The sequence below is a fragment of the Actinia tenebrosa genome, unplaced genomic scaffold (genome assembly GCF_029948245.1).
Source record: "Actinia tenebrosa isolate PJP-AT-01 unplaced genomic scaffold, QUT_ActTen_1.0 PGA_scaffold1__47_contigs__length_23844297, whole genome shotgun sequence".
Lineage (NCBI taxonomy): Eukaryota > Metazoa > Cnidaria > Anthozoa > Actiniaria > Actiniidae > Actinia > Actinia tenebrosa.
Genome location: NW_028292578.1, coordinates 15,055,560 through 15,082,499, shown reverse-complemented (window position 1 = coordinate 15,082,499; position 26,940 = coordinate 15,055,560). Strand labels below are relative to the sequence as shown.

The 26,940-nt window shown below is 35.4% G+C and overlaps 2 protein-coding genes across 7 annotated transcripts; both read right to left on the bottom strand.

Moving 5' to 3' along the window:
* Positions 1-146: 146 nt before the first annotated feature.
* LOC116293593 (uncharacterized) lies at positions 147-9,137 on the bottom strand. Of its 5 annotated transcripts, XR_004196829.2 has the most exons (8): positions 8,855-9,137; positions 8,618-8,685; positions 8,343-8,461; positions 7,921-8,237; positions 2,614-2,682; positions 2,455-2,537; positions 2,293-2,379; positions 2,083-2,134 (listed from the first exon to the last, which is right to left on the bottom strand). XR_004196829.2 is itself a non-coding variant. In XM_089032773.1 (6 exons), exons 3-6 carry the CDS (start codon positions 2,506-2,508, stop codon positions 1,425-1,427), a joined length of 300 nt encoding a protein of 99 aa, XP_088888899.1. In that variant the 5' UTR covers positions 2,509-2,537; positions 2,614-2,682; positions 7,921-7,992; the 3' UTR covers positions 147-1,424. The 5 variants fall into 5 exon arrangements, 2 of the variants coding, with proteins under 2 accessions (XP_088888899.1, XP_088888900.1); XR_004196831.2 differs by lacking the exon at positions 8,343-8,461; XM_089032773.1 differs by lacking the exons at positions 8,343-8,461; positions 8,618-8,685; positions 8,855-9,137 and adding an exon at positions 147-1,493 and having other exon boundaries at positions 2,045-2,134; positions 7,921-7,992.
* Positions 9,138-17,320: 8,183 nt separating this feature from the next.
* LOC116293592 (uncharacterized) lies at positions 17,321-26,595 on the bottom strand. 2 transcript variants are annotated; one of them, XM_089032747.1, is made up of 2 exons: positions 26,407-26,595; positions 17,321-22,495 (listed from the first exon to the last, which is right to left on the bottom strand). In XM_089032747.1, the coding sequence occupies exon 2, from the start codon at positions 21,666-21,668 to the stop codon at positions 18,528-18,530; it is 3,141 nt and encodes a 1,046-aa protein (XP_088888873.1). In that variant the 5' UTR covers positions 21,669-22,495; positions 26,407-26,595; the 3' UTR covers positions 17,321-18,527. The 2 variants fall into 2 exon arrangements, with proteins under 2 accessions (XP_088888873.1, XP_088888872.1); XM_089032746.1 differs by lacking the exon at positions 26,407-26,595 and adding an exon at positions 24,913-25,169.
* Positions 26,596-26,940: the final 345 nt, after the last annotated feature.

Sequence of the window (26,940 nt, the reverse complement as noted above, 5' to 3'; positions counted from 1 at the left end):
TTCGCGACAGTATAGCACTCGTTCACATCGGGGGGAAACGAGTGCTAATCGTGAAATTACATCTTAATACATATTAATAGAGTGCTCGTAACAAACATAGAATAAACTAAACCGACAATGATTTTGTTATCAACAATAATAGATAATTCACTCACATCTCTAAATTTTATTTCAGTTTATAATTCAATATTCAATAGAAAGATAAAACCGTCTATATAAATTTAAAAAATCATTAATAATTCATGAAGGAAACACAATAGAAATCATGACCATGAAGGAGGTTTTATATCGGATATAGATTCGTCTTCCTTCGCACTTTAACTGGGATTTTCTCTATCAAACTTGGTTCATTTCGTAAAGAATTCGGTACAGTATGAGAACATACATCAGGAGTTTTTTAAGCCGTTTAATAAACTCGCAGATCGTGTTTTATCGGGTCTAAAACCACTCGGCTACGCCTCGTGTTTTATACCCGATAAAACACTCCTGCTCGTTTATTTAAGTAATGTTTAATAATTCTAATTCAAATCCTGGATACGCCATAGTTTCATTCTAACCTGCAATGAGAAAATCAGATAACAAACCAGCATCAGAGAATGAAGAATAAATCGTAAGATAATAAGATTATTACTTAGATAACAGGCCCGTAGCAGGAATAAAATGATTGAGGGGGCTCGTTTTGCCACGCCCCATATTATCCGCATGTCTTGTTATGAGTTTTCATCATTTGCAAATGCCAACTATGTGAACTTTTTTTGAAAAAATGAGTCGTCTCTATCAATTTTAAGATGATAGTGTTTGAAATTTAGCTGGACGTTTACTTAAAAAAAAGTGTGAAAGGTATTTAAAAAATAAATGCACCCTGGCACACTTGAGCACCATGCAAGACCTATTTAGCTTCGTTTGTTTTGCAAATATCAGACCATGTGATGCCACTTAGAGAATAATTCTCAAGGAAATGTCATGATCTGAAATGGTCAATTTGCATACGAAGTTAAAAAGGTCTATTCTCAATTAAAGTTGCTTTTTCTTGGTAACATCCTCGGTACTGAATTCTAATTCACCTCTATCCAAAATTGACTTATCTTGCATTTAATCCAAACCGTAATTGAAATATTAATTAAAATCATTTTCTCCTTGTCACTATTATTTATTATTTGCCTTCATTATTGAATAAGCTATTGTTGTAGAAAAGCTACTCACTTTATGTTTATCACAATAAGCCTGAAGCGAGATGACATTTTACCCCCGACTCTATACCATAATAGTTTTTTAAATTCTTTCATATTAAAATTTTTGATTCCTTAGAGAATACAGGAACAATAGTCATAATTAAAGAACAAAAGCAATGTGAAAAGGATTATGGTCTAGAGACGGGGGTAAAACGTCATCTCGCTTCAGGCTTATTGTGCGCGGTGGAGGTTCTATAATTCTGGGGGTATTCTTTCTGACATTCTTCTGATACTTCTGTCGACGTCTCTGTTAATAGCTTCCTATGGTAAACAAAACAGTCTTTACAACTATGGCGACTCTGTGGAAACTTTAATGCACTAGCCAAATGAAACCCCCAACTCCCCTTGACAGGGCGGGGAAGTTAACTTTCATCATGTAGTGCATGATTTTTTCCCTGTCACGATAAATTTCTCGTTATAATTATTAACGTTCAGTTTTTCTGTTAAATACTCCAGTTTCGAGTTCTCTGTTGCTCAGGATTAGCCGCGAATTTGTGCAGAATATTCTTGTGTTCCAGTGAAAGGCCGTAGAATTTCACAGTGTTTGTTGAAGTTGTGCATTCTTTACTTTGAAATCACCGTTGGTATTTGTGAATATTTAGACACTGATTCGAGGCTAACCCTGAGTAAATGAGTGTGCACTCAAGGAACACAGCAGTAATTTGGAACTTTCAAATAAAACTGCTGTAGTACTCGTTAGTGAATTCTCCGTATACCCTTGCGTTCAGAGTGTGGGTTTCAATTGACTCAGTGGAACACAATATTCAGCATTTCAATATTTCGCATAATGTATTTGCTTTTAGTGTACTTACAGCATTCAATGGGTCCTGCTGTGGTTGTTGTACAGGCTGTCCACTCGTAGAAACGTGGAAATTTCTATGATTACCGATAAAATGATATTCCTGGGGGGGAAACAATTAGTTGTTGGAAGGCATTCAATAATTTATTGAGTTAAAAAAAGTAAATGCAAAACTTACAGCATTCAATGGGTCCTGCTGTGGTTGTTGTTGGGAACCACTTAATTCAATAACCAGTTATGTAAAGTAAATGTAAAACTTACAGCGTTCAATGGGTCGTGCTGTGGTTGTTGTACAGGCTGTCCACTCGTAGAAACGCCATGTCTAAGTTCACGGTTGAAATTATGTCCCTAAAAAAAACAGAGAGAGTTGTTGGGAACCACTTAATTCAATAACCAGTTATGTAAAGTAAATGTAAAACTTACAGCATTTAGTGGGTCCTGTTGTGGTTGTCGTATAGGGTGCCCTCTGGAAGACATTTTTACTTTCCGCAGTTAAAACAAGATGCCTAAACGGAAAACCAGATTGCTGAAAACAAAGTGTTGCATTTCTATTGAATACGATCAATATTTGGTATAACTTACTTTGTTGAATGGTTCTTACAGTCAGACCTTGTGCAGACGGCTAGTGCCGTTGTCCCATAATTAATATACCTGTAAAAAGTCATTAGGATCATAGTTAGAGTACTAACTATATTGTTAGGGGTAAACACATTAACTCCATAAAACCAAATCAAATAGTGCACTCCAATTCTTAATTGTTGGCATATTGAAATTCAAAGGTCTACGAAAGCTTTCTTCAAATGCGGTTAAGACGAAAGGAAGTTTTTGAAAAATCACATTTAGTCTTAAATGGAATTGCGCATCGAGGTTTATTGCTGGCTTTCACTACACTTTCGAATTCATTTCCTGTCGTGCGGAATGTTTATCAGTTGAATCACTCTTTTACACTCGTGCTTAAAAAATTAAAAAATATATAAAAAACTATACGATATAATAATAAACAAGCAAAAAACAACTAGGCAGGTAATGGGCATTCATATAGATAGATAGATAGTTAGTTAGTTAGTTAGTTAGTTAGTTAGTTAGTTAGTTAGTTAGTTAGTTGGTTAGTTAGTTAGTTAGTTAGTTAGTTAGTTAGATAGATAGATAGATAGATAGATAGATAGATAGATAGTTAGATTCATGGGGCCCTAATGTAACTTGACACGCTCCCTTTTGTAACATTTGATCCCTTTTGTAACTCATTGCGGTTACAAAAGGGATCACGATCCCTAATGTAACCTCACGAGTTCCCTAATGTAACTTGATGTTCCCCAATGTAACCTGACACGTTCCCTAATGTAACCGGAGGTTCCCTTTTGTAACTCAAGGCGTTCCCTTATGTAACTCCACATTCGCATTCAATTTTCTGTCATTTCTTTTTATTTATTTCAAATAAAAAAGGTGATATGGTAAATCGCAATGCTTTTTGAAGAGTATTATCATAGTTGTTCACTTTCTGAGAAAGTTTTTTGGGGATAAAAATCGATTTTAAAAAGTGTACTAAAACCAGTTACTTCGATAGTTCCCTTATGTAACTCCATATTTGCCTTCAATTTTTTGTCATTCCTCTTTATTCTTTTTAAATAAAAAGTGCAATATGGTGGATCGGAATGCTTAGAGAACACCATTAGCTTACTGTTTTCTTTTTAGGAAATGTTTTTCCGGGATTAAAATCGATTTTAAAAAGAGTATTACGACCACTTGCAGTAATAGTTGCCTAATGTAACCTTTTACTAAGTCTTGTGTTGTTATGATGTTCTTTGAAACTGATAACAAATATTTTACACCAATTGCACATACACAGAGTTTTGACTAAAAACTACAATATTTTTTATCGAAATAAATACAGCCACAAAGTAGTTTGGCCTCTATCCTACTTCTTAACTAAGTTTTACATTACTTTAGAAGTCGTTATTAGTGCTAGTGATACCCAGTGTTCGGTTGTGTTTTGTTTGCTTGACGTTTAATGGTATTTTTACACAGTGCAATGCAACAAACGATTGAAGTAGTGCAAGTAACTTCAGCTTTACTCATTATAGTTATGGCCTTTATGTTATCATCAAGATTTCAATGGCGTTTAAGTTGCTGACACACGGTGCAACATTGCGCGCAACATTGCAAGCAATAAATTTGAATCGGAGTGACATTGGAATAAAATCATGCAACATCGCTTGTGTCAGCCTGCTATGTTAAGTTTTTTGGTCCGCAGTCATAAATTTGGTGCAAGCTTTTTCGCTTTAAATTTCAAAATGCTGCAGGTAATGTTGCAGACATGTTCACATGATGAAATTTGTTGCGCGCAACGCTGCAAAAGTAGACTAGCGCGATTCAACTTCAGATTTGTTGCATGCAACGTTGCGTGCAACAAGTTTGTGGTAGACACACGCTACGACAGTCCTTTTGCATGTAATGCTGCATGCAATGTTTCACCGTGTGTCAGCACCTTAACTGCCTTGAGTTTGTAAAGCAAGGTTATTTAGCAAAATGTGTTAAGGTTCAAAACTCACGAAAGTGTCAAACATCCTTCGTTTTGTTAGTCATATAAAAGCGATGAGGCTCTTACGTAAATGCGCTAATGCAATAATGAAACCATTTAAACGAATGCAATGATGAAAATAATGAACTGATGTTACTATTAGAAGTAGCTTTAATTTTTTACAGATAAAAGATTACTAACATATGAAAGGAAAAACGTGCGAATAATGTATCTAAATGCTTACAGATAAAACAAGGGAGAAACGCCGTATTCCCAAAAACGAGGCACCATTCTACACTCGTACCAACTATCTAACAAGTTGGTGATGCGTATATTCGATTTCTACATAACAAAAAAGTCCCGGAGAAGAAGCTATATTTTCGGTGTTTTTCGCCGATGTTCCCTTTTGTAACATTTTAATGTTGGAGATTAAAAATTCAAAACAAGCAATTTAGCGAAAGCAACTCAATTGTGTATTAGGATTCACCGAATTGACTCTATTCATGGCAAGAGATTCAGTTTCGCGAACAAAATGGAACCTGAAAAAAACTTTATTCCAACTTAACCCTAACTTTCCCATTTGTAACGTGAGCGTCATTTTACAGGGGTACATATAAAAAATCATAACTTCCTAGAATTATGTTATTTTATCCTCCACTTTTGGTGTAGTGTGTGAAAGAAACCTCTTATCAACTGGTATAAAATCCATTCCTATCCTCAATGTTTGTAAGAAGTTATCATTATCCGCTTGGAATGGTTAGATTTGCTCAAAACAGCTACTTTTCGGTTTCGCACATTTCGACAACTTTGGCCAAGAAAATCCTTCTAACTCAAAAAATACTCAATATTGTTGCATGGAATTTTGAGGACATCTAGTACAGTTATCTAGAATGTATGTGCTTGAATTTGGTGGCACTAAATTAAAACGGTGGAAAGATATTGCAGTTTTTCATGAAGATGCTCGTTTTTTGATCATTTTGAAATTTCTTCAAACCCTAGGACCTAGTGAAGTTCATACGAACTTACTTGAAATTTTCGTCCCGATTTCCTAATGAAATTTAAATACTGAGTGGATGTTTGGGGGCATCAGTAGACAGTGTTAAGCATGATCTAACCTGAATTCCTATCATATTGGGTTTTTGATCGATTAAGAAACCGCAGAATCCACGACCATGTTCCCTAATGTAACATAGCTAGGTTTGTGAGGTTCGTAAAATTTGAAAACGAAAGCAATGAAAGAGTGACTCCTAGGGAGGAGAAACAGCATCAATATCTGTCAATCCACTCTATTTGGATTGAAATAGCACGTTTTTAAGAGTACGAAAAATGCTATCTATTATATTTAGGTTACACTAGGGCCATCCATGAATCTAAAGATAGATAGATAGATAGATAGATAGATAGATAGAAAGATAGATAGATACTTTATTAACGTGTCAAGAAAATAACTAGCTGAGGGAAAACCCTCTACTAATAGGGGACACCTAAGGTATAATAATAAAATAAGATCATAAGATATACAATGATATTAATTAAGACCAAAAATTAATTCAATAAAGTACTAAAAAAATTATTTCATAAATATAAAATATAAATATTCTAATGTTTTGATAATAATGTAATAAAATTCTAATCAGCCTTTCAACTATTACATAAAAAACACCCTCTACATCCGTTGTCAATTTTAAAAAGATGTAAGGTTTTTTTTACGGATGCGATTTTTAAAATCACCTAGGGATTTGCTTAATCTGTCTTTTTTGTCTAATTTGCTCCAAAGTATGGGACCTAGATATCTAAGGGAATGCTTACCAAACGTGACTGTGTTAAATCTAGGTATAAGAAAATCTGAGTTTCTAAGGCTGTAACAAGAATCACGAGGTTTGAACATGTTAGTTAATAGCTTCGGAACACATCTTGGTGTGTTTAACTTTATACATCAGAATACAAATGTCTTGAAGACGTCTATTTAACAGTGTAGGTAAATTCGCCCTATTCAATAACTGATTATAGCTGGATTTTGTGTCCCTATAAACGGCCCTTAATCCTCTTTCCTGGATTCTCTCCAACCTACGAGTATCACTAGCCCTACAAAAAATGCCATACTAGATGAAAATATGTTAAATATGGTAGGATGGCTGTTTTGAAAAGTACTAACTTTGCAGTGGTGGGAATTAAGTTTCTCAGTCTCATGATTACCCCAACCCTTTGACTTGCCTTCTTACATATATCATTAATGTGCTCATTAAAATTTAACTTATTATCTATTGTAACTCCTAAAAGTTTCAACGTATCAGACGTCTTAATGATCCTACCATTTACGTTCAAGCTAGTTTTATCTTCTGTACAACTCATCTGTTCGTTCTTACTACCATATTTATTTTGAATGTACATAGCCTGATACTTCTTCAAGTTTCGCTCCAAGAGACTATTTTCGTACCACTCAGTTGCACTAGAGGCACTTTTCTCGAGCATGGTATGCACTGAGTTGATTCCTTTACCTTTCCTTTTCCTTTAATTTTCTATAGAAATTAGTGTATAATGATAATTATCTAGTGACGCAATAATTTGCAGATAAATAATTGAGATTAGAGCAACGTGCACAAAGGAGGTCTTCAAGTCGAGCTACAGAGTTTAGTTTGCCGAGGAAAAGAGAGCTTACCTGACGTGTTTAGAGAAGGAGGAAGAACAGAGACATTGGTAGGTCGAGAGGACGACAAAGTTTGCTTTAGTTCGGGATGCAAAGAATTGAAAAGGGTATACAAGCTTAATTTTGAAAGCGTTGAGACCACTAAAAGTTGTGCGAGCTTTGGAGAGAAGAAGAACATTCAACACAAGCTAGTATTTTGCTAAATTATGTAAGATTTATATCACTTTAAGATAAAGACAGCACAAATTATGATACATCGGGTAATTTTTTAACCCATTTTTTCAGTTATTTGCCGAGAACATATTGCAAAGACATATGTAAGTAAGCGGCAAAGTCGGATTCGGAATATATGACGATGTTGAAGTCAAAACGTCAGTGAAATTTTTCCTGTTGAACAAATTTAGAACGGCGATTTTCTGAGAAAAAAAACTTGAAACATTCCTTAAATCATTTAGTTTTTCGTTAGCAAATTTGTAATATCGTAGAGTAGAGTTAAAAACATACCAAGAGGCAAGAGGAAGAGAAGGAGTCTTCTTTTGCTCTCCCGATTGCAACCGCTCAACACGGTTCACATGGTTTTGTAATATGCGCTGGCTCCGAAATATCCAGCGGACAGTGTATGATCGAGTTTGCGCAAACAATATTCTCGTTCTTTCCATAAACATTTTCACAAAGAACTACATTTTCAACAAATAATTAGGAATAGCATTGTCTTTTTATCTACCTGATTTCTTCCATTTCTTCTAATCTTTTTCGACATTCAGTCATTTTCTTGTGTACCACAATCATGTTTGCCCTTTTCGCTGTGCTTTACTTCGTCTGATCGATTTCTGCATTTGGTCGCTTTATTTGAAATCCCTTTCTACGCATTTCTTTTGTTGTTGTCGTTGTTAAACTTTTCAGGGCCTCGGAGTTGCATAACTAGTTCGTCATCCCATCACGCTTTAGCTTTTGGCCGAAATTAAATGAAAACTTTCGTTTACTTTTTCCTCGAAACGATGCTAGGCTGAGTCCATCTCGACCCTTCTCCTTCTTCGATTCCTATGTCGGAACAAATAAAAACCACAATAGTTATTCTTCATCTGATCTCCAGCAACCCAAAATCTAACGTTATACTCGAAAAAGATGAAAAAGAAATTTGTTTACTTTTTCGACATCGTGCTGATAGCCGACAAGTCCGTGTTCGAGAGTCATCGTCATACTTTAGTTAAAAAAATTTTGGTTTTTACTTGATTGACTTCTTGAGAAACTTGGGTCTTTGATTGCTATTTCAAAAATTAAAAGCGAAAAGTCACAGCAATAAAGTACCAACGACAAAGATTAAAGCAATTTATTGAAATAAATAAAAATATATAAAATTATTATGGCTTGATTTCTTTCTTAAAAAGGGGATAAATCAAAGTCTTACGAATACGGCATACCTCTTCTTTTGAACCTCTTTTGGTTTCTGTTTTGTTCCGCGCGCAGTTCCGAGCAACATTTCTTGGAACTGAAGCCAGTCGTCAATACGTTCAATGGAGCACAGAATAAATAAAGAAAAATTAAAATCAGGAGATATATCACCGCGCTTAGGTCTCATGCTAAGCTTCCGAATCGACGAAAGTTCAAATAAAATTTGTGTTTACAATAAAAATTTATAGTTTATGTTCTATAGTTACCTTTTTCGCGATCGTAAATGGATATGAGCCATCATCCAGAGAGAGCATAAAATATTCTTAACAAAACTAAAGACGTTTGTCTTTAAAAAAATTGCAATCTTAAAAGGAACGTTTTGCTGGCAAATGTCGGTCAAAATAACCTTGGTAATTCCACTCGACTGTTTAAAAAATCCATAATTAATAAATGTACGATTCAGAGATTGATATTTGATCCTATCAGCTGAAGTTTTGTTAAGTTTTCAATTTTTTTCTCAGCACCGTTAATTTTGATATTTTCAGCCATCTGCAAGAAAAATTATATATGAATTATGTCAATACACATCTTTTAAAGTTGTTCAACCTCAGAGTCTTACCCTAAATTAAGCTGAGCGATAGGCTAATATTTTGACAAATCCAGTGACGTCGTTTGATTTTGATTTGAAATGCAATGTGATCAGCAGTCATGCATTTTAATTTATTAGTTTTCTATTTATTGGTACGGTGGGCTAGATTGGAAACCAACTGTTTGTTTAACTCACCTAAGATAAAACTTGTATGTATATATGTATTTGTATTTAAAGCATATCATAGACCTTAACTAGATTTTGGCATAACGGCTAGCTTCATAATAGCAACTGTGTTTACAAGTTTTATGCTTCACCAATTAGTCTCCATGATTAAACCAAGCTTTGTGAAAATTTTCCCATGATATTGGCTGGTGACATGAGCATTGAACTACATCCGAAAATTACCAATCAGCGACGACTTTTCTCTACGAAGTCAGAAATGTTCCTGCTGCCTCCTGTCATGTTTGCATTTCATAAGAACAGGGGAACTTTGATTTGATTCGGTCGAGTTTCCGGAGGAAGAATGGTGCGAGCGGAAGTAATCAACAAAGTTTATTTCCGGTTTCGTTTAAGTTTAGGATGAGGGAGACTGGGGGAGATAAACATTGATTCGCTGGGCGAGTAAATGGTAGACCATAGTTTCTATAGCAACAGAGCTACTTGAATCTTTTATTTTTTTTATTTTGCAAATAAACCCTATTTGAATAACATTGAATGAATTTTTAGTATTTCTAGTATATATGTAGTATTCCTTATATTCCTTATGAGTTTTTAAATTACTTTTTATTTCTAGTATTGTCTATTTTTTTGTGGCATGGCTGCAAATTAGCTTTTAGCTAAGCCCATTGATCACGGTAAATAATGATTATTATATTATTATTAATACGATATGTAGGGGAGAAAAAGTATTATAACTACAGTTTCAAAGTAACTCACACATAATATTGATAAATATTGATTAAATAATACGAAATGATCAAAATCCGTTATTTTTACGTGTATTTTTAGATGAAATTTGAATTACCAATATGGCGGGATTGGAAACCAGTAATAGTTAGGGGCTCTGCACCATCACTTGATGTCATGAGGCCAAGTCAGGAGGCACAAAAATAGAGTATTTTCCCTTGGAAAACGGAATTCTTTCTTATGTAAATTGGATTAGACCAGATTCAATTGTTCCTGCCTCCTATCATGGCTGTCATCAAGTAATGGTGCTAAGGCTCTACAAGTATTTTTACAATGGATCAAAAGTATCGTGGTTGCGAGGCTTACTTGGAAATATAAAAAAAATCATGCGGAATTTGTGACAATTTTAAGAAGGGCCCATTAAAAGAAACACCGAAACAGATGGCCTTCAAAGTGGCCCCAGGAGAGGACGGAGTAGCTTGGTATTCCCATACTATGTTATACGGGGATGTGGTGTTGGACAGAGTATGCTGGTCATAGAGTGGAGTATATTATGTAAATAGAATTATTTTACTTGGCCCGTGAAAGAATAATAAGTATGGTACATAGTTGTTAACACTAATTCCATTGTTTTCTCTTGTTTTAATTTGACTGTATTGTTACTCACTAATTATACAACTTTTTTTAAATATATATACAACTTTATGTTCCCCAGATACAGTGATTTTCATAAACCGTAAAATGCACTTTAGCTGGTTATATGTATCGTTAAAGTTCCTGATTGATACCATCTTGAATTATTTCGTTCATATTTACTTCTACTTGATCCTGTTCAAACCAAAACAAAAAGTCAATCTAACATCCACAAGAAATAGGATAGCCGTTCCGATGTTGAGAAAAAAGCTGGCCCCACAATGCACTGCAATTGCGATGCCAACTCCACCCAGTTTTTTTCTCAAATTCGGAATGCCTAATATATTTCTAATTTAGAATAAATCATATTGTTGGTTTTACAAAATTAAACCAACTTGTGTAGTCTCAGTTCTTTGTCGCTTTTCACATTTCCCCCCATTTACTTGAATTCGTTTTGCTTTTGTTAGTTGTGTTTATAACCTCTGAATCAACAGAGTAATGTTCGAATTTCCAATTACAAAAATACAGTTTTGAAATGGGCTCTTGGCAGGTATTGCGTGACATTTAAAATATTTGACTCCCTGTTCTTAAAAATATGTTTTAAAAGAACAGCCTATAATCAGGGAATTTGCAATCAAATCTTTTATAACCATAATAAGCAGTAGTTAAAACAAAAAAATACATCACTTACATTTAAACGTCCTTCCAAACGTCCTTGTACTAGCCAAAGGACAGCATAACCCAGGAAACAGACAAACTTGAGGGAAAAGAAAATAGTGTACTTCATTATATTGACTACTGCAAGCATTACATTAGATCTTTTGTAATCGCAATGATCGACAAATAAATAAAATAAACTAAAAATAAGGGAACCTTTTTCTGAATAAATTTTGATTTCACTGCACGGATGTGACCAAGAACGTTTTCAAATTGTTAGTGAAAATCAAGCCAATGACTTCTGTATAAAGAGATACCTAGTAAAAGAAACTCATTTTCTAAGAGTTTATATCTATTCATGTGAATCCTCAAAGAAATGTTCCTTAAAGTGTATATCAAGGAAAAAAATTTTTTTTTCAAAATCATTAATTAACAATTCAACCCTAGCTAGTGTTTTGCTAAATTATCTGAAATTGGTATCACTTAATTTAAGATAAAGATAGCACACAAATTATGGTACATCATGTAATTGTTTAACCTATTTTTGTCAAGATTATGTTGCAAAGACATTTGATAGCAAAGATTGATTTAATACGACTAATTTAATTCCGTTTGTTGTTGAGTCAAAACGTGAAAAGTAGGTATTAGTAGGGCGATTCTCTGAGGAAAATGGTCTGATTCTTAAGATTATTTAGTTTTTCGTAAGCAAATATGTTGTAAACTCGTTTTCTAGTAAAGAGTTTAGTTATATACAGATTACCAGCTTTTCGTGCACGGTTCATACCCATAGTTTACTCGTGTAAAGTTTTTCACTCGGTTTTGTCGTTAGAAAATGTCTTGTATTTCAGTGAATATTCTATCGCGTCAGTACATCTATTATAATTCCGTCCTATTACCTCTTTGTTTTGGATCTGAAAACACTATATAAATATTGGTACCAAAATAATCATGTATATACCTAAGAATAAATATAGGGAATTATTTTGCAAATAAAAAAATACATGAATAACTTATAAAAATATACAATAGATAACTAAATAAAATAATTCTAAAGTATGAATTGTTCTAAAATGAAAATTCTAAAATATGATACATATAAGTTAATAAGAGTTAAAATTAAAATTAAAATCTATAATGACTACTTTTAACTCTTACAAAGGAAGCAACGACTATTGGTGAAAGAAGTTACCAATTTTTTAGTTTAAATATATGGCTAAAACTCGCAGCATGATATCTAACATCTTCCAACATGGCGGCCAAAATTTCAAAAAATTATTTGAGTACAACATTTTATCAAACTCACTTTAGACATTAATAAATCGAAATCACATACATATAAAACACTAAAAATGTTCAATTTGGTGGATATATGTTCATTTCTATGACTTTTCAGAACAGTGGATGATAACATACATGAGTAAGACATACACGAGTATTACAGTGAGAACATTGGGCAGTTTTTTTGCTACTTAAAAAAAACCGCAAATGTATCATTTGTCAATCTATTGGAACTACGATTTATCACTGTGTATTTGAACTTAATGATTCATTTTAGAGGGTTCAAAACAGTAGAAAGCTCTTGAAATAAAGATTTAAAAGAAGTTAAGCTGTTCAGGGTTTTAGCAGGTTTTAGCTCTGGGGTTTTAGTGTCAACACTAAGCACTTCCGATGAGTTAAAGGGCCACTTGGACGAAAATCGCTCCAAAATTAAAACTCTTTCATTCGAGCTGGAACTTTGCTGAAATAATCTAGGATACATTAAGAACCACCCACTGGAATATCTTTCTGATATTCGAAAGGAAAGGGCCAAAATTTTACGATTTATTTTCGTCCGCCATTAATTTCTTTGAATCACAGAATTCGACTCAAGAAGACTGGCACGAGTACTTATGACGTCATTTACTCAACCCAAACCAAAACATTGGTGGGTAATGTATGTGCCATGTTCGTAAAACTCGGTTTATTTGGTTTATTCAGAAAATATTTAATGTTTCATTCGGTTTCCTAACTACTATATGACCAAACAATGTCTAGGCGCTGAAATTTTTCAGTTTCAATAATACAGACGATCATAATTCGAAAATTTCAATACATCTCGGCAAGCCAAGAATCACAACAAAGTAGGACGCATGGACGAGATTCTAGCGGTTCCATCGCGCGAAGTGACTGAGATATTCGGGATTCGAATCATTTTAAGGATAACAATTTTTCAAGGTATATTTACATACAAGGGCAAAGAACAACCCCACAATTTGGGTCCGCGAGACATCCGACACAATGAAAGAAAAATCTACGAGCTGAGTGACAGACGCCGCTGTCGCGCGAGTAATAAATAAGAAACCTTTGACATGTTCTATTACAAAGATGATATTAGATAATCGTATGTTTGTACCTCTTCAATGCATAATAAACATTTTGAAGCAAATAATAACCGTTCTGTAGTAAATCAGCTAGGAGAATTACGAGATCACATTCTAAATTATTTGGCACATAGATCTAAGTATATTGTCACAAATCTTTATATCACAACGCAGAATTCAAAAGGCAATCGGTTGTTTTCATAACATCAATCACTATTAGATTACATTGAAACTTCAAATTTAAGATCTTTATATCATGGACAGTAGGTAGCAAATACAAATAATGAAATGAACGTAAGGAATTTTTATGAAAACCTCTTCCCAAGCATTGCTTCTTCTTCTAGTTCGGCTTCATCTTCATACATCATAATTTATGGTTCTAACTCTTCAGGATTGACAAAGCGAGCGTCCAAAGGAGTTTCCATCATATTTGAAGAGGTATCAAAGGTTTAAAAAAAGTCTGTTTAGAGATTCTTTTCACGATAACGCGTTTAAAACATCAAATAAACTTCAGGTAATTTAACAAGAAATGTATAGTCAAAACGACGCTAACATGACAGTGTTGAGTAAATGACGTCACAGCGTAAAACTGCTGTACATAATGACTCGTTGGCCGTGACACAAAGAAATTAATGGCGGACGAAAATAAATCGTAAAATTTTGGCCCTTCCCTTTCGAATATTAGAAAGATATTTCAGTGAGAGGTTCTTAATGTGTTCAAGATTATTTCAGCAAAGTTCCAGCTCGAATGAAAGAGTTTTAATTTTGGAACAATTTTCGTCCAAGTGGCCCTTTAAAATAAAATAAATATGTAAAAATAATAGGGAAGTATATAAATCACTTTAATACTTAAACTAAAGACTGATCAAATGCTAGAAATAATACTGATAATGCAAGTGTCAAGATTTCGTATCTACTACGCGTTTGTGATATAGCTATTTTATTGTCAAGCTTTCGGCCATATTGATCATCTTCAGGGCTACATAAATAACTTACAACTTTTTGTATTTGTGGCTCGCGCAGTTGCAAGTTGATTTAAATAAGTATAAGTTTTAAGTTTAGATTTAAAAGAGGAAAGAGTAGACATTTTTCTAACGGATGATGGAAGCGAATTCCATCTGGAGCTGGAGTTCTGGAGGAGCAATGGAGAAGGAACGATGGCTTTCGAAGTAAGTATAGTAAGTCAGATATGATGAAGAACGATGACGATTTCGAGGAGGTTGTTATCCTCGTAAAACGTAACTAATGTACGAAGAAGCAAGTGCATTCATTGCTTTGAAAGTCAGAAGGAGTATGTTAAATTTGATTCTATAGAGGATGGGAAGCCAGTGTAGTGAATCATCCAATTATCAATGTCTTTTAGACACTTTTTAGTTTCTTTTTTGCTTGCTTATCACTTATTGCTTCATTAAGAGAAAAATCATTGTTATTGGGAAAGGAAGAATGTACAATTGACTATCGTCAGTATATAGGTGAAATGAGTATGAAATGAAATAATGCATGCTTCGAAGACAGCGCCTTAGCAAACCTAACGCCTATAACACAACGTCCAGGTCAAGCAAACTCGTGCTCGGCAACAATAGGACCGAAATATCTAACTGAAAACATTATAGTGATTTTAGGAAAGGCGTATTTACGCATTTCAAAAGTTTTCACTCGGTTTAGTCATTGCCAAATTTGTTGTAAATTTTTTTCCAGTAAACATTTTATCGTGTAAATCTTTCCTAATTCTGTCTTTTTGCCTCGTTGTTTTTGATCTGAAAACACCATATGTATAAATATCGTTCCAAAATCTCTTTCTAAAGTCTCTTTCAACCACAGTGACTGTTCAACCTTAAAATATTTGTACTGAGACTTTTGTTTTAGAAAAATGTAACTTCAAAACAAGCAGAGCTTTTAAAAACTTACCAAAATTAAGTGCAACATTGCGATTCCTATTGCTTGTGTTCTATGTTACGAGCTCATATGAGCTCATACCCATGTCCCAGAAGAGTGCGCACAAAATATTTTTGTCGACAAAACATTCACACAGAAATAAATCATCACAAAATTATAACTAAGAATAGTCTTTTGCATTACCTGATTTCTTCCATAGTTATCGCTAATAAACCATCACTTAAAATAGCATAAAAACCATCTTGCTTCGCCTGTAAGTAGAACTTGCTGCTCTCGTGTTAATGGCATAGATTATGATATTCATCTTCTTTAGTCACACAGATGATCAGTATTATAAAGACCATCTTTTGATAAGATACATAGGTACGTGTATAGGTTCCTTAAACGCGTTTTTTCCGGGAACAGCTTCTTCTTTAGCGCTAATCAGTTGATGCTTTCATCTACATATATTTCTTCTTTGATTCTTGTTGACTTCTGCAAAAAATAAAAAAGACACAATGAATGCTTCTTTTAAAAACTATACTAACATGGAATAGTGAGATAAGCTTTAAAAACATATTAATGGTTCATGTGGAAACAAACTGAAATCATGACCGTGAAGTAAGTTGATTCTGTTATAGAATAAGTTGTGCGGATTTGAGTTACGTTTGAAGTTGAATTGATGTATAGATTTTTTCCGTCGTTTACCTTTTTGTTTTATATCCCATCTTCTTCCAATGATGACAACGTGCAGCCTGCGTGCAGCCGAACTAAACGAGAGAAAATTCCTTCTGCACGCAGGCTATGGAATCGACGCCCTTCTATAGATCTCCTAGACTTTGAAGTTCATTTAACCTATTGCTTTAGTTAGAATGAAGTGGAATGACGTTGCCCGGTTCAGATTAAAGCCACCCCTTTAACGGGGGTCCCTTAACGGGGGGAGTACTTTACAGACGGTCTCAGGCTACAAGCATTGGGTTGGGAGGTTCTACTTGAAATCTTCACACAACTGTGTCTATATTTTGTTGAAAAAGCGGATAACGAATTAAAGAATGTTCCTTTTTTTATTTCAAGCCCGAGAAAAGTTTCACAAGGAATATTTAATTTCAAATACGACGTGCATATACACGTAATATATTTATCTTGCTAAAAACGTTTTGGCGGGAACATTTTCACAATTGGCATCTCGTCTTATCTCGTCTTTCAACTTGTAATTAAATTAATTGAAACTGGCATGTGCAATGCTGCCTAGAGAAGTAGTTTCACAAATATAAAAAATATAAATTCTGTCTCTAAGAGAAAAGTCGACTGAAGGAAGACATTCCACAAAGATCATCAAGTTTCTCCTCTGATCATACCTTAACATGCCCTTATGATTGTTACGGCCCCATCCTGGCGTAATTCGTATCGGTTGACCTCCATGCGGAAAGACACTATCAGTTAACGCCTTCTTGTGTGTAATTTGACTCTTACCTTTTCTTTACTCAAGCGCAGCGCACTGATTCTAAAAATAGCTGAAAGATAATAACCCATGTGAACTGCGTGCTGAAAGTTTGTTTGTCCGAATTTCGCCTTTGTCTTCGTATTTATGACGTATTTATATCTTATCCGATCCTTTAAGGTATTAGGACACATCCACTCGCCAAAAATGTTTTTATATATTCGCTTTTTGTTTGTATTTTTTCCTTAGAGAAAAGATGATAACCAGCTTAATTCTTCACTTACATTTAATTCAGTTAGTTCCCAAAAATGCCCAGTAGTCGTTGATACATTTTATGCAACGCTAGGAAATTTAGTGAAATTCCCAGAAAATTGCCTGACATACCCTAGTCTCCCTCGCATCCGTTTTTAGTGTCGGTCGTCACGCAGCGCTTGCGTGGAGGGAGACTAGACATACCCACGCTTCACAAACAATCAAAGTTTATCCATCAGAAAAATAACGCCAATAGGTCAACAGAAATCAGACAGCAAAAATAGAATTCTGTCTCATAACTTGATCCTAGTAGGCCTACTGTTTCATGACGGGCTGAACACAAACGATTTGGGGTCAAAATTCAACAGAACTATTCAAAGCTGGCATTGAAAAGTATAGATAACTGTCATTCGATATGAGGAAGACATGGAAGACCACTAAATTACAAATTTATGATTGACTATAACCTCAAAGTCAAAACGATATGGGGTCATCTTACGGGCTAAGACTCAACAGAGAACGATTCATGGATGGATATATGTTACCACTAATAATTTCCCATGTTTGAAGCCAAACATCTCTAAGCAGATCCAACTGACACTCGTGTTGTTTATTGGCTAATAAAAGGCAAAGCAACTAAAACATTCAAGAACGGAACCAAAAACACTTATTGCTCCATATCAATATTCGCCTTTGGCATTCATGTTTCTGACGGAGACTTAAAGGAATGTGCGCAGTTAGCGTTTTATTTAGTGTGTTATTTCGAAAGCGCGGAATCACAATTCTTGCCCAAGAGATAAGATAAAAGCTTGTTATCGCTAGTCCCTACCGCAAGTACACAGTATTGACACAGCTCATGAGAGATGCTTCTGAACAATGAGAAGGGAACGAAGGCAATTATAGAACATGATACAACAGCTAAACATGAAAAAATCTTTTTGTATCATTAAAATATATCTAGTTTCTGCAAATGATCTTATCCCCAGAGTCTGCGTTCTTCCTGGTCAGCAGCTACCGGAACGAGGAAAATCGGTTCAAATCTTCAAATTAATTTATTGCTACACCATAAAGCAGCCTCTAGGATGTTCAAAGTCACGGCTAAGAATATAGATCCTATCGGAATTTAGGTCATTAGGTTTTGCGGGCTGATGAAAATCGGAGAATCCGAAGAAAAAACTACCGAATCAAGGGAGACACCCAGCAAAATCTACTTTCCTTCCGACTTACACAAATACGGTAACGTTGTCTCCAATTAGAATAAAAGGAGCCCAGTACTTTGGCTCATTGTATGTTCCTTTTCTCATATCGTTCATCGCTTGCTGCAGACTTTCACTTGCTCTCTCTCCTTTCTTCAGATGCCAGTAAAATTTCAGCATAAAATCTTTCGTTGCTTCGTCGTCAATGGCCCACAGCGACGCTACTACAGCACGAGCTCCCGCAGCAAGAAAGGCTCTACTCATTCCTATTACTCCCTCTGATTTTATTTCGCCACGACCACTGTGACAGCAGCTCAGCACGACCAGCTGAGCATTAATTCCACTCTCCTGCGCCTCACTCATTGTCAAAATATAATCATCTTGTTCTGGGATGTTTGTCTCTTCTGTGGAAACAGATGGAGCCAAGATGATTTCGCCATTTTCGCTTCCATGAGTAGCAAAGTGGATGACAGCCACTCCTTCACGTAGCCTTTGCTTGATCACCTCTTTGGTAGCCTGACTCCCGGTCAATGCTTTAACACCAAGTAATTCGCTGATCTCTTCAGCCTCTTGTTTGGCAAACCTTAGATTCGGGAAACCTTTTTCTTTGCCCCTAAACATTACCTGGCCAACATCAGGACTTCCTACGATCAGAGCACCTGACTTGCAATGATGATCAACTGACGATTCTTGCAAAGCTTTCAAGGTCGTTAGTGAAGGAGCAATGCGAATGGGCATCATTTCGATCAGAGCACCTGACTTGCAATGATGATCAACTGACGATTCTTGCAAAGCTTTCAAGGTCGTTAGTGAAGGAGCAATGCGAATGGGCATCATTTCGATCAGAGCACCTGACTTGCAATGATGATCAACTGACGATTCTTGCAAAGCTTTCAAGGTCGTTAGTGAAGGAGCAATGCGAATGGGCATCATTTCGGACAGGTATAAACCCGTTTTTGAATCACGTAAAGCTGCAAAGGGTACCGCGTAGAGTGGTCCTTCAGGGATGATGACGACCTCACTCTGATTAAGGTGATCCCGTAATGGAGCCACAAAAATATCAAAAAGCTCCTCAAGTGGGTTGACATCAAATTCTTCTTCATCGTATATGCACCTCAGATCAGATCCTTTTTCTTCGTTTTCGTTTGTCTCTGTCCTATTTGCTTCTCCAGCTTGAGGCAGGGAAGATCCTTCTTCAAAATCCCCCTCTTTACGGTTAAGGTAGAAATTCTGAAGCTGCTCCAGTGATCTGTCTTCGCAGTTAGCACCTTCGCTAACCCGCATGCAGTCATGGGCTTTATTCACGATTTCAGTGATGCACGTCACAAGAAGCTCCTTCTTGTCTATCCTGTTTGAAAACAAATCGTTTATTGGGAGTTCGAATCCTTTGATCTTACCACCGACGAACAATAGAGGGCTTTGACTTGCTAGAACCCATGTAGCCACATATCTGTATTCCAAAGCAAACACCAGGACGCTATAATCTCGATTGGCAACGATGTTTTCAATATCAGAATACTCAAGTTGAAGTTTTGAGTCGGGGTACAGAGTCAAGGTATATTTTGCCATCAATATGTCCCCCAAAGCGCGAGCTCGTCCACGCTCAGTCACCAGAAGAGCTTTTTGCTCCTGTTTGGTCTCGATGTATACCATTGTCAGCAGCTTGTAGGCTAAGATAAATGTGTCCACAATAGATATTTTCATCTTTTCTTGCTCTCCTAAATCATCAAACAGCTTTTCATAGCACAACAAACTCTTTTTCAAGTAGTTTTCTGACTCCTTAATGCAAAGGAGGTGGTTTTCTTCATCATGTTGTTGTTTGTAGCAATAGCTTAGCTGACAGTAGCATAGGCCAATCTGAACATATGCAAACCCCTCCGTTTTCTTATCACCAATTTCTTCAGCGATCTGGAGGCATTGCTTCAAGTATTTTATCCCGTCATGATATTTGCCTATTGTGCGGTATACTTTACCAACGTTTCCATAGTACTGCCCTTCTGAATGTCGGTCACCAATCTTCACTGCAATGACCAACTGTTTTTCGTAATATTCAAGTGCCTTCTCGTACTTTCTTAGTGAGCTGTAGGCATTTCCTAAATTTGCATACGCTGTCCCCTCTCCACATTTGTCACACAGTTGTACAGCATTACTTAGACACTTCTCATAATTTTCAATTGCTTGATCGTATTTTCCAGACGACAAAAATACACTTCCTAAGTTTCCATATGCATTGCCCTCTCCTTTTTTGTCACCAATGTCTTGTGCAATGTGAAGACACTTTTCGTAACACTTTCTTGCCTCGCCGTAATTCCCTATTGATTGATAGTCATTTTCTAAGCTTCCATAAGCATTTTCTTGTCCATAACAATCTCTTATCTCAGTAGCGATGTTTCGTTGTTTCTCGTGGTATGTTATTGCCTCCAGGTATTTGCCTAGAGCGTTCTTGGCATTTCCCAAATTCCCATAAGCATTTGCCTCTCCATGTTTGTCTCCAACCTGCATAACGATGGTAAGGTTCTTTTCGTGATATTCAATGGCCTTGAGGTGTTTTCCAGATAGATGATAGACATTTCCTAAGTTTCCATAAGCATTTGCTACACCAATTCTGTCCTCTATCTGCTTAGCGAGGTTTAGAGTCTCTTCATGATATTCGATGGCCTTCTGGTATTCTCCTAATGACTGATAAGCATTTCCCAAGTTTGTAGAAGCATTTCCTTCTTGTTTCTTGTCGCCTGTCTCCTTGGCAACAGTTAGATGCTTTCCATGATACTTGATTGCCTTATGATACTCTCCTAATGAGTGAAATGCATTCCCCAAGTTTCCATACGCATTTCCTTCTCCGCTTTTGTCCTGCATATTTATTGCTATGTTCAGGCACTTTTCGTGGTACGTAATTGCTTCGTGATATTTACCTAACAAATGATAGGCATTTCCTAAGTTCCCGTAACATTTTCCTTCGATGCTGCTGTCATTGATGGCGACGGCAATAGCTAGAGACTTTTCGTGATATTCGATGGCTTTAGAGTATTCTCCTTGCGACTGATGCACGTTTCCTAAACTTGCATAGGCTTTTGCTTCTCCATTTCCGTCTCTTATCCTCTTAGCAATGTTCAACTGCTTTTTATTATATTTTTGCGCCTTGGTATCTTCCCAATGAATCGAAGACATTTCCTAAATTCATGCAAGCGTTTCCCTCGCCAGCTTTATCCCCCATCGCGATGGCGAGCTGTAAATCCTTTTCATGGCACTTGATTGCTTTCCGGCATTCCCCTAATGATTGATAGGCATTTCCCAAATTCCCATACGTTTTCCCTTCTAAACTTTTGTCACCTTCCTCTACTGCGATGTCTAGAGCTTTTTTATGACATCTAACAGCTTCGTGGTACTTACTTAATACTTGATAAACAGTCCCCAGCCTTGCATATGCTTTTCCTTCTTCACTCTTATCACACGTTTCAACAGCGATGCTAAGATTCTTCTCGTAGTATTTCTTCGCCTCTTGGTATTTTTCCAATGAAAAATAGACATTCCCTAAATTACCATATGCGTTTGCTTCTAAATTTTTATCGTTAACCTCGACAGTGATGGCCAAATCGTTTTCATAGTACTTAATTGCCTCTCGATATTTCCCTAATGAAAGGTAGACATGTCCTAAGTTCCTGCATGCATTCCCTTCTCCACGCCTGTAGCCAGTAACCATAACGATGTTTAAGTACCTCAGAAAAGCTGTAATTGCCTTTTCGAAAAGATGCAAACTTTTGTATAATATTCCAAGTAGGTAATATACTATTGTTAGGGTAGTGGTGTCTCCTAGAAGTTGGGCCATAAGTAAGCATTCTTCGTAAAGGCAGATCAGTTCTTGGTTTTCCAAATCAAGCTCTCCATTACATGCATACAGTAAACAAATCCTGACAAACAATTTGACTTTAGTGACGTCCATGATTCCGTTCTCAAATGTGGATCTTGTTTTATCTTGTAACCAGCTTGCTGTAGATCTATTGAGGAAAATTATTTCAAACTATCAATTAGAAAAAAATGTCAACCAAGACTGAATGTCATATTAGTGGAATGGTGAGTTCGTAACCAGAGGGGGACTCCATGTTGGAAAAGGGCAGGGATAACTTTTAGGGTTCCATATCCGCGATTGGATTCCTAATTTGAAATCAGATACCCGAGATTATATTAATGACAGCCAGACTACGGTCACCTTGTTACTTCTGTCACACTCTTCTACATAACACCATTTTAACAAGTTTTTAAATAAATTTTAGCTCTGAAACTATTTTAAAAATTTGATACCTTTAGATATATTTAATATATAGAGGATATTACATGGGCGCGCGGAGATACCAAATTTATCTTCAAGTGTTGGAAAGATCTCTCACAAGTGAGCGCAGCGAAGGGGTGAGAGATTTTCAACACGAGAAGATAAACTTCGTATCTCCAAGCGCCCATGTAATATTCTGTTTATTATATAATTATCCATAAAATCAACTTAACAAGCTTTTTATTATTTTGAGGGCCACAAGTTTATTAGTGTAGTACACTTTTTAGTGCCACCCTCATTAAATAAAGTTGCTATTATTATTATTATATTATTATCTAAAAAAAACATCTAAAAATTTTTTTTGTTGATTTTTTTGTTTTATTTTGTTGTTTAAAAAAAATTCCTTTTTTAGGATGCGATTAAGAGCTCCTAAGGATGCGATTTGGGAATTAATTGCACTCCTTTGAACCAATCAGATTGCAGGATTTGGTAGTGATTACAAAAAGGATATGATTAATAAACTAATAGCTTGAATACACATGGTAATGATATTTTCACATGTGAAAATATCATGTTATTTTCACATGTGAAAATATCCGTTTTTCGAAAAGGAGAAATAGAGGATATTACATGGGCGCGCGGAGAAACCAAAATTTATCTTCGAGTGTTGAAAAGATCTGTTGAGAGATTTTCAACACGAGAAGGTAAATTTCGTATCTCCAAGCGCCCATGTAATATTCTGTTTATTATATATTTATCCATAAAATCAAGTTAATAAGCTTTTTATTATTATAAAAGTTCTTTTTAAATAAACCAATAGCTTAAATACACATGGTAACTATATTTTCACGTGAAAATAACATGTTATTTTTACATGTGAAAATATCAGTTTTTCGAAAAAGAGAAATATAGGTATTTTATAGGCCTACCCCGGGTCATTAAGTCGCCTTAAATCGCCTTAAATTGCCTTAAATTGCCTAAAGTTGCCTTAAAATGCCTTAAGTTTGATCTTTTCAGACTTATTTTTTGCATTTTTGTTTTCATTACTTCTATCATTCATGCATTCATGCATTATTTGACCACCATTACCAGAATGCTTTGCAAATTCCCTTGTGAGAAAAATAAGAAAATTGATGAAATGAACAAAACAAAGGAATTCTGGTAGCAGAGGTTCATGACACCACAATGCAAATGTCCTAGCTATTATAGCAGAGCACTCATAGTCATGAATAATAAAAAACTGGCATAAACTCGACATATAATATTATGTAAATATTTAAGACATGTCACTTAGAGTACAAACACTATAAGTGTGTAACATAAATACCACTAAATACTAAATTATGCTAATCCTATTGTTTTCTATTGTTTAATTAGCACTATTTACTACTGAGTAGCTATTACCTATACCTGTTTCAATATTATATTGTAAATAACTTTGAAAAATTATGGTAATAAAGCTAAATCATCATCATCATAATCATCATCAAGTGTTGCACACTTTTAGTGTTTGTACTCTATAATCATATATATAATAACAAACTGATATATACTCATAATATGAAAATAATCAGATATAATATGTAAATAATATTAAGACATATGCTATATATGAGCAGCCAGAATACCTCACTGATATAAGCTGTCATACTAAGTTTTATTTATCTCTGTTGGGTCATTTGATGTTAGATAATTTTAAAATGGATAATGTTTTAAAATTCTATAAGTCTTAATGTATTTTGAAGTCAATCTTGCTAAAATTTGTGGTTTTTGGTAAATAAGAATATTTGATTTTCCAACCAATACTTTTTTGACTGAGATTACTGAGGTTCTTAGAAAGTTTTTATCGCAGACCACGTCATCACTACTCCAAAATTATACAAACTATATAAAGCACTGATTACTCTTTACGTGCATTTGAATTAAGCTTATATTTTTTGCAACTCATCTTTAAATTTGGCTCAGAAAATTTAGCTAAGTAAGCATATGTATATGAATAATGCTGGAACTTCAAGGCCTAGAAATACACATACACTTGTATACCTAGACACATTTGACTTTATTAATGAAAGCTTTTACTATGTTTGATAAATAAGACGTACTTTACAGGCAGATCGAGAACATTCTAGAACATTATCTACTCACTTGCGAGCTAACGCCATGCAGCCATAGGAATTAAAGTCCCTTCATTCCGATCACTTTCACATTCGCATGCAGCTCACCCTAGTTTATAGCTAGTCATCTCCTCCATTTTAGTGGTGTTATTACACTGACTATTGTAATGCGCTGTAAAATTCAAAGAAAACAAACCATCCGAAAAGCCATTCACAAAACAGTATAACATTCGCCATTTGGAAATATTTTGGCGCGCAAGGAACTGTGGTTGTAATTACAACTTCTCGCCCCAGATTCTCTCTGTTGTAGGTCTTCCAAATATTTGCAGAGAGGGAGGGGTGGGTTTGGAGAATATAAAAGATAGGATGTTCTTCGTCGGTAAGGACAGTAAGTTACAACGAGAAAATAAGATCAGAAATGCCAATGCAAACTGGCGAACCAAGGCTACTGAGACAGGTCTCTCTATTAATCAATCACAGTTTGCATTGACATTTCTGCTTTTATACTGGCACCTGTTAGATACTGTAAGTGGTATGAATAAGACAGTCCTTTGTTTACCTTTAATTAGATAAATCATTTTATTTTATATTTACAAGAAACTAACTTTGCTCTCTTAAATCACCTTAATTGCTTTAAATCGCCCTTAAAATACCCAAAATGTCATCATATTTTCTCCTTAAATTGCCTTAAGTCGCCCTAAAAAATTACCCAAAATTCCATCATATTTTCTTAAATCGCTTTAAGTCGCCTTAAGTTGCTTTAAATTACGGCGACTTAAGGACCCTGGGTAGGCCTTTTTATGGATAATTACTATAATGAAAAAAATTTAGTAATTTCATTCGCAATGTGTATTTAACCTTCAGGTTATTTCACTTATAAATATTCAGTTTCTTTTGTCTGCGAATTCCGAGAATCACAGGTGATAGAGACGCCTATTTGTGTGACTTTGTTGCGAACATAGAACATTTGCAAGCTAAATAAAAACAATTCAGATGATTTACAATCTAAGTGCGTGCACTGAATTAATGCAGAATCAAGACTGTCTTGTGCATATGGCCAGGCATTGAAAAGAAGGACACATCACTGAGCAGACTTATTGGTTTAATTAAGTACAACTGGACAGGACAACAAAATGGGACTCTTGCATAATCTTTTTCGGATCAAGAGACTGCAGATCAAGGAAAGATGTAAATTAAAGGAATAAAGCCCTAGTATTGAATCGCAGAAAGGGTTGGTTCTTTAATTCTTTTCAAATGTGTAGATCGAAGCATGTCGAAAACCTTGTAAGTGATATATTAACTATATCGCAGAATTTAGCATCTTATATATGTATATATATTAAAATATGTAATATTTCTAAGATTTTTCTAGAAGAACGTGCTTCTTAGCAGCTTTCACCCTCGAAAGGTCAGTTAAGTCTTTGCTTTTGCTGTACACTAAATACGATGGATTATAAACAGGCCTGAACGTAACATTACGATTTAGTTGAAATCGACAAAAACAATGTTATATTAGCAAGCTTACCTTCCTTCAGTTTGAATGGATTAATGAATTTCATAAGATTGAAGTCATGCAGCCACCGAATCTCTAAATATCTTTCTTGAAAAATCTATGTAAATAGCCCCTCTTTATTTTTTTCACTACTCAATCTTCTAGCGCGTACTCAGATTCTGCTAAGTCGAGACTTCAGTGTCTCGGACGTGCGTGAACTGGTCAAAGACACTACAGAAAGAACCGTATAGACTCTTCCACAGTCTCTCGCTCGGCCGCTGCACTGTACACGCTTATCGTCTTGAGGAGTCACACTGGGATCCCTGTGGTAAACACCTTTTTGGTTTGTATTGCTGGATCGAACGGACGTTCTTTAATGTTTACAATTTTTCCCTTTGATCCTGCTTTTAAACTCTTTCGTACTTGTAGTTGCCAGTCGTTTGCATTTTACTTGCACGGCTCGGTTACATCAGTAGAAATTTGTTAGCGGGTGTAAACCGGCGCCAACTGATTAAGTTGCGATTTCCTTTGTAGAAGAAGCTATACTTTATTTTTTACTCTATTGGT

Bases quoted from the DNA above. Each gene is read 5' to 3' on its own strand.
- LOC116293593 (XM_089032773.1), bottom strand. From the start codon at position 2,508: ATGTCTTCCAGAGGGCACCCTATACGACAACCACAACAGGACCCACTA. The intron at 2,135-2,292 runs GTAAGTTTTACA...TTTCCCCCCCAG, and splicing joins AGCACGACCCATTGAACGCT to GAATATCATTTTATCGGTAA. The intron at 1,494-2,044 runs GTAAGTACACTA...TGTTTACCATAG, and splicing joins AGCAGGACCCATTGAATGCT to GAAGCTATTAACAGAGACGT.
- LOC116293592 (XM_089032747.1), bottom strand. From the start codon at position 21,668: ATGTCTTCGATTCATTGGGAAGATACCAAGGCGCAAAAATATAATAAA.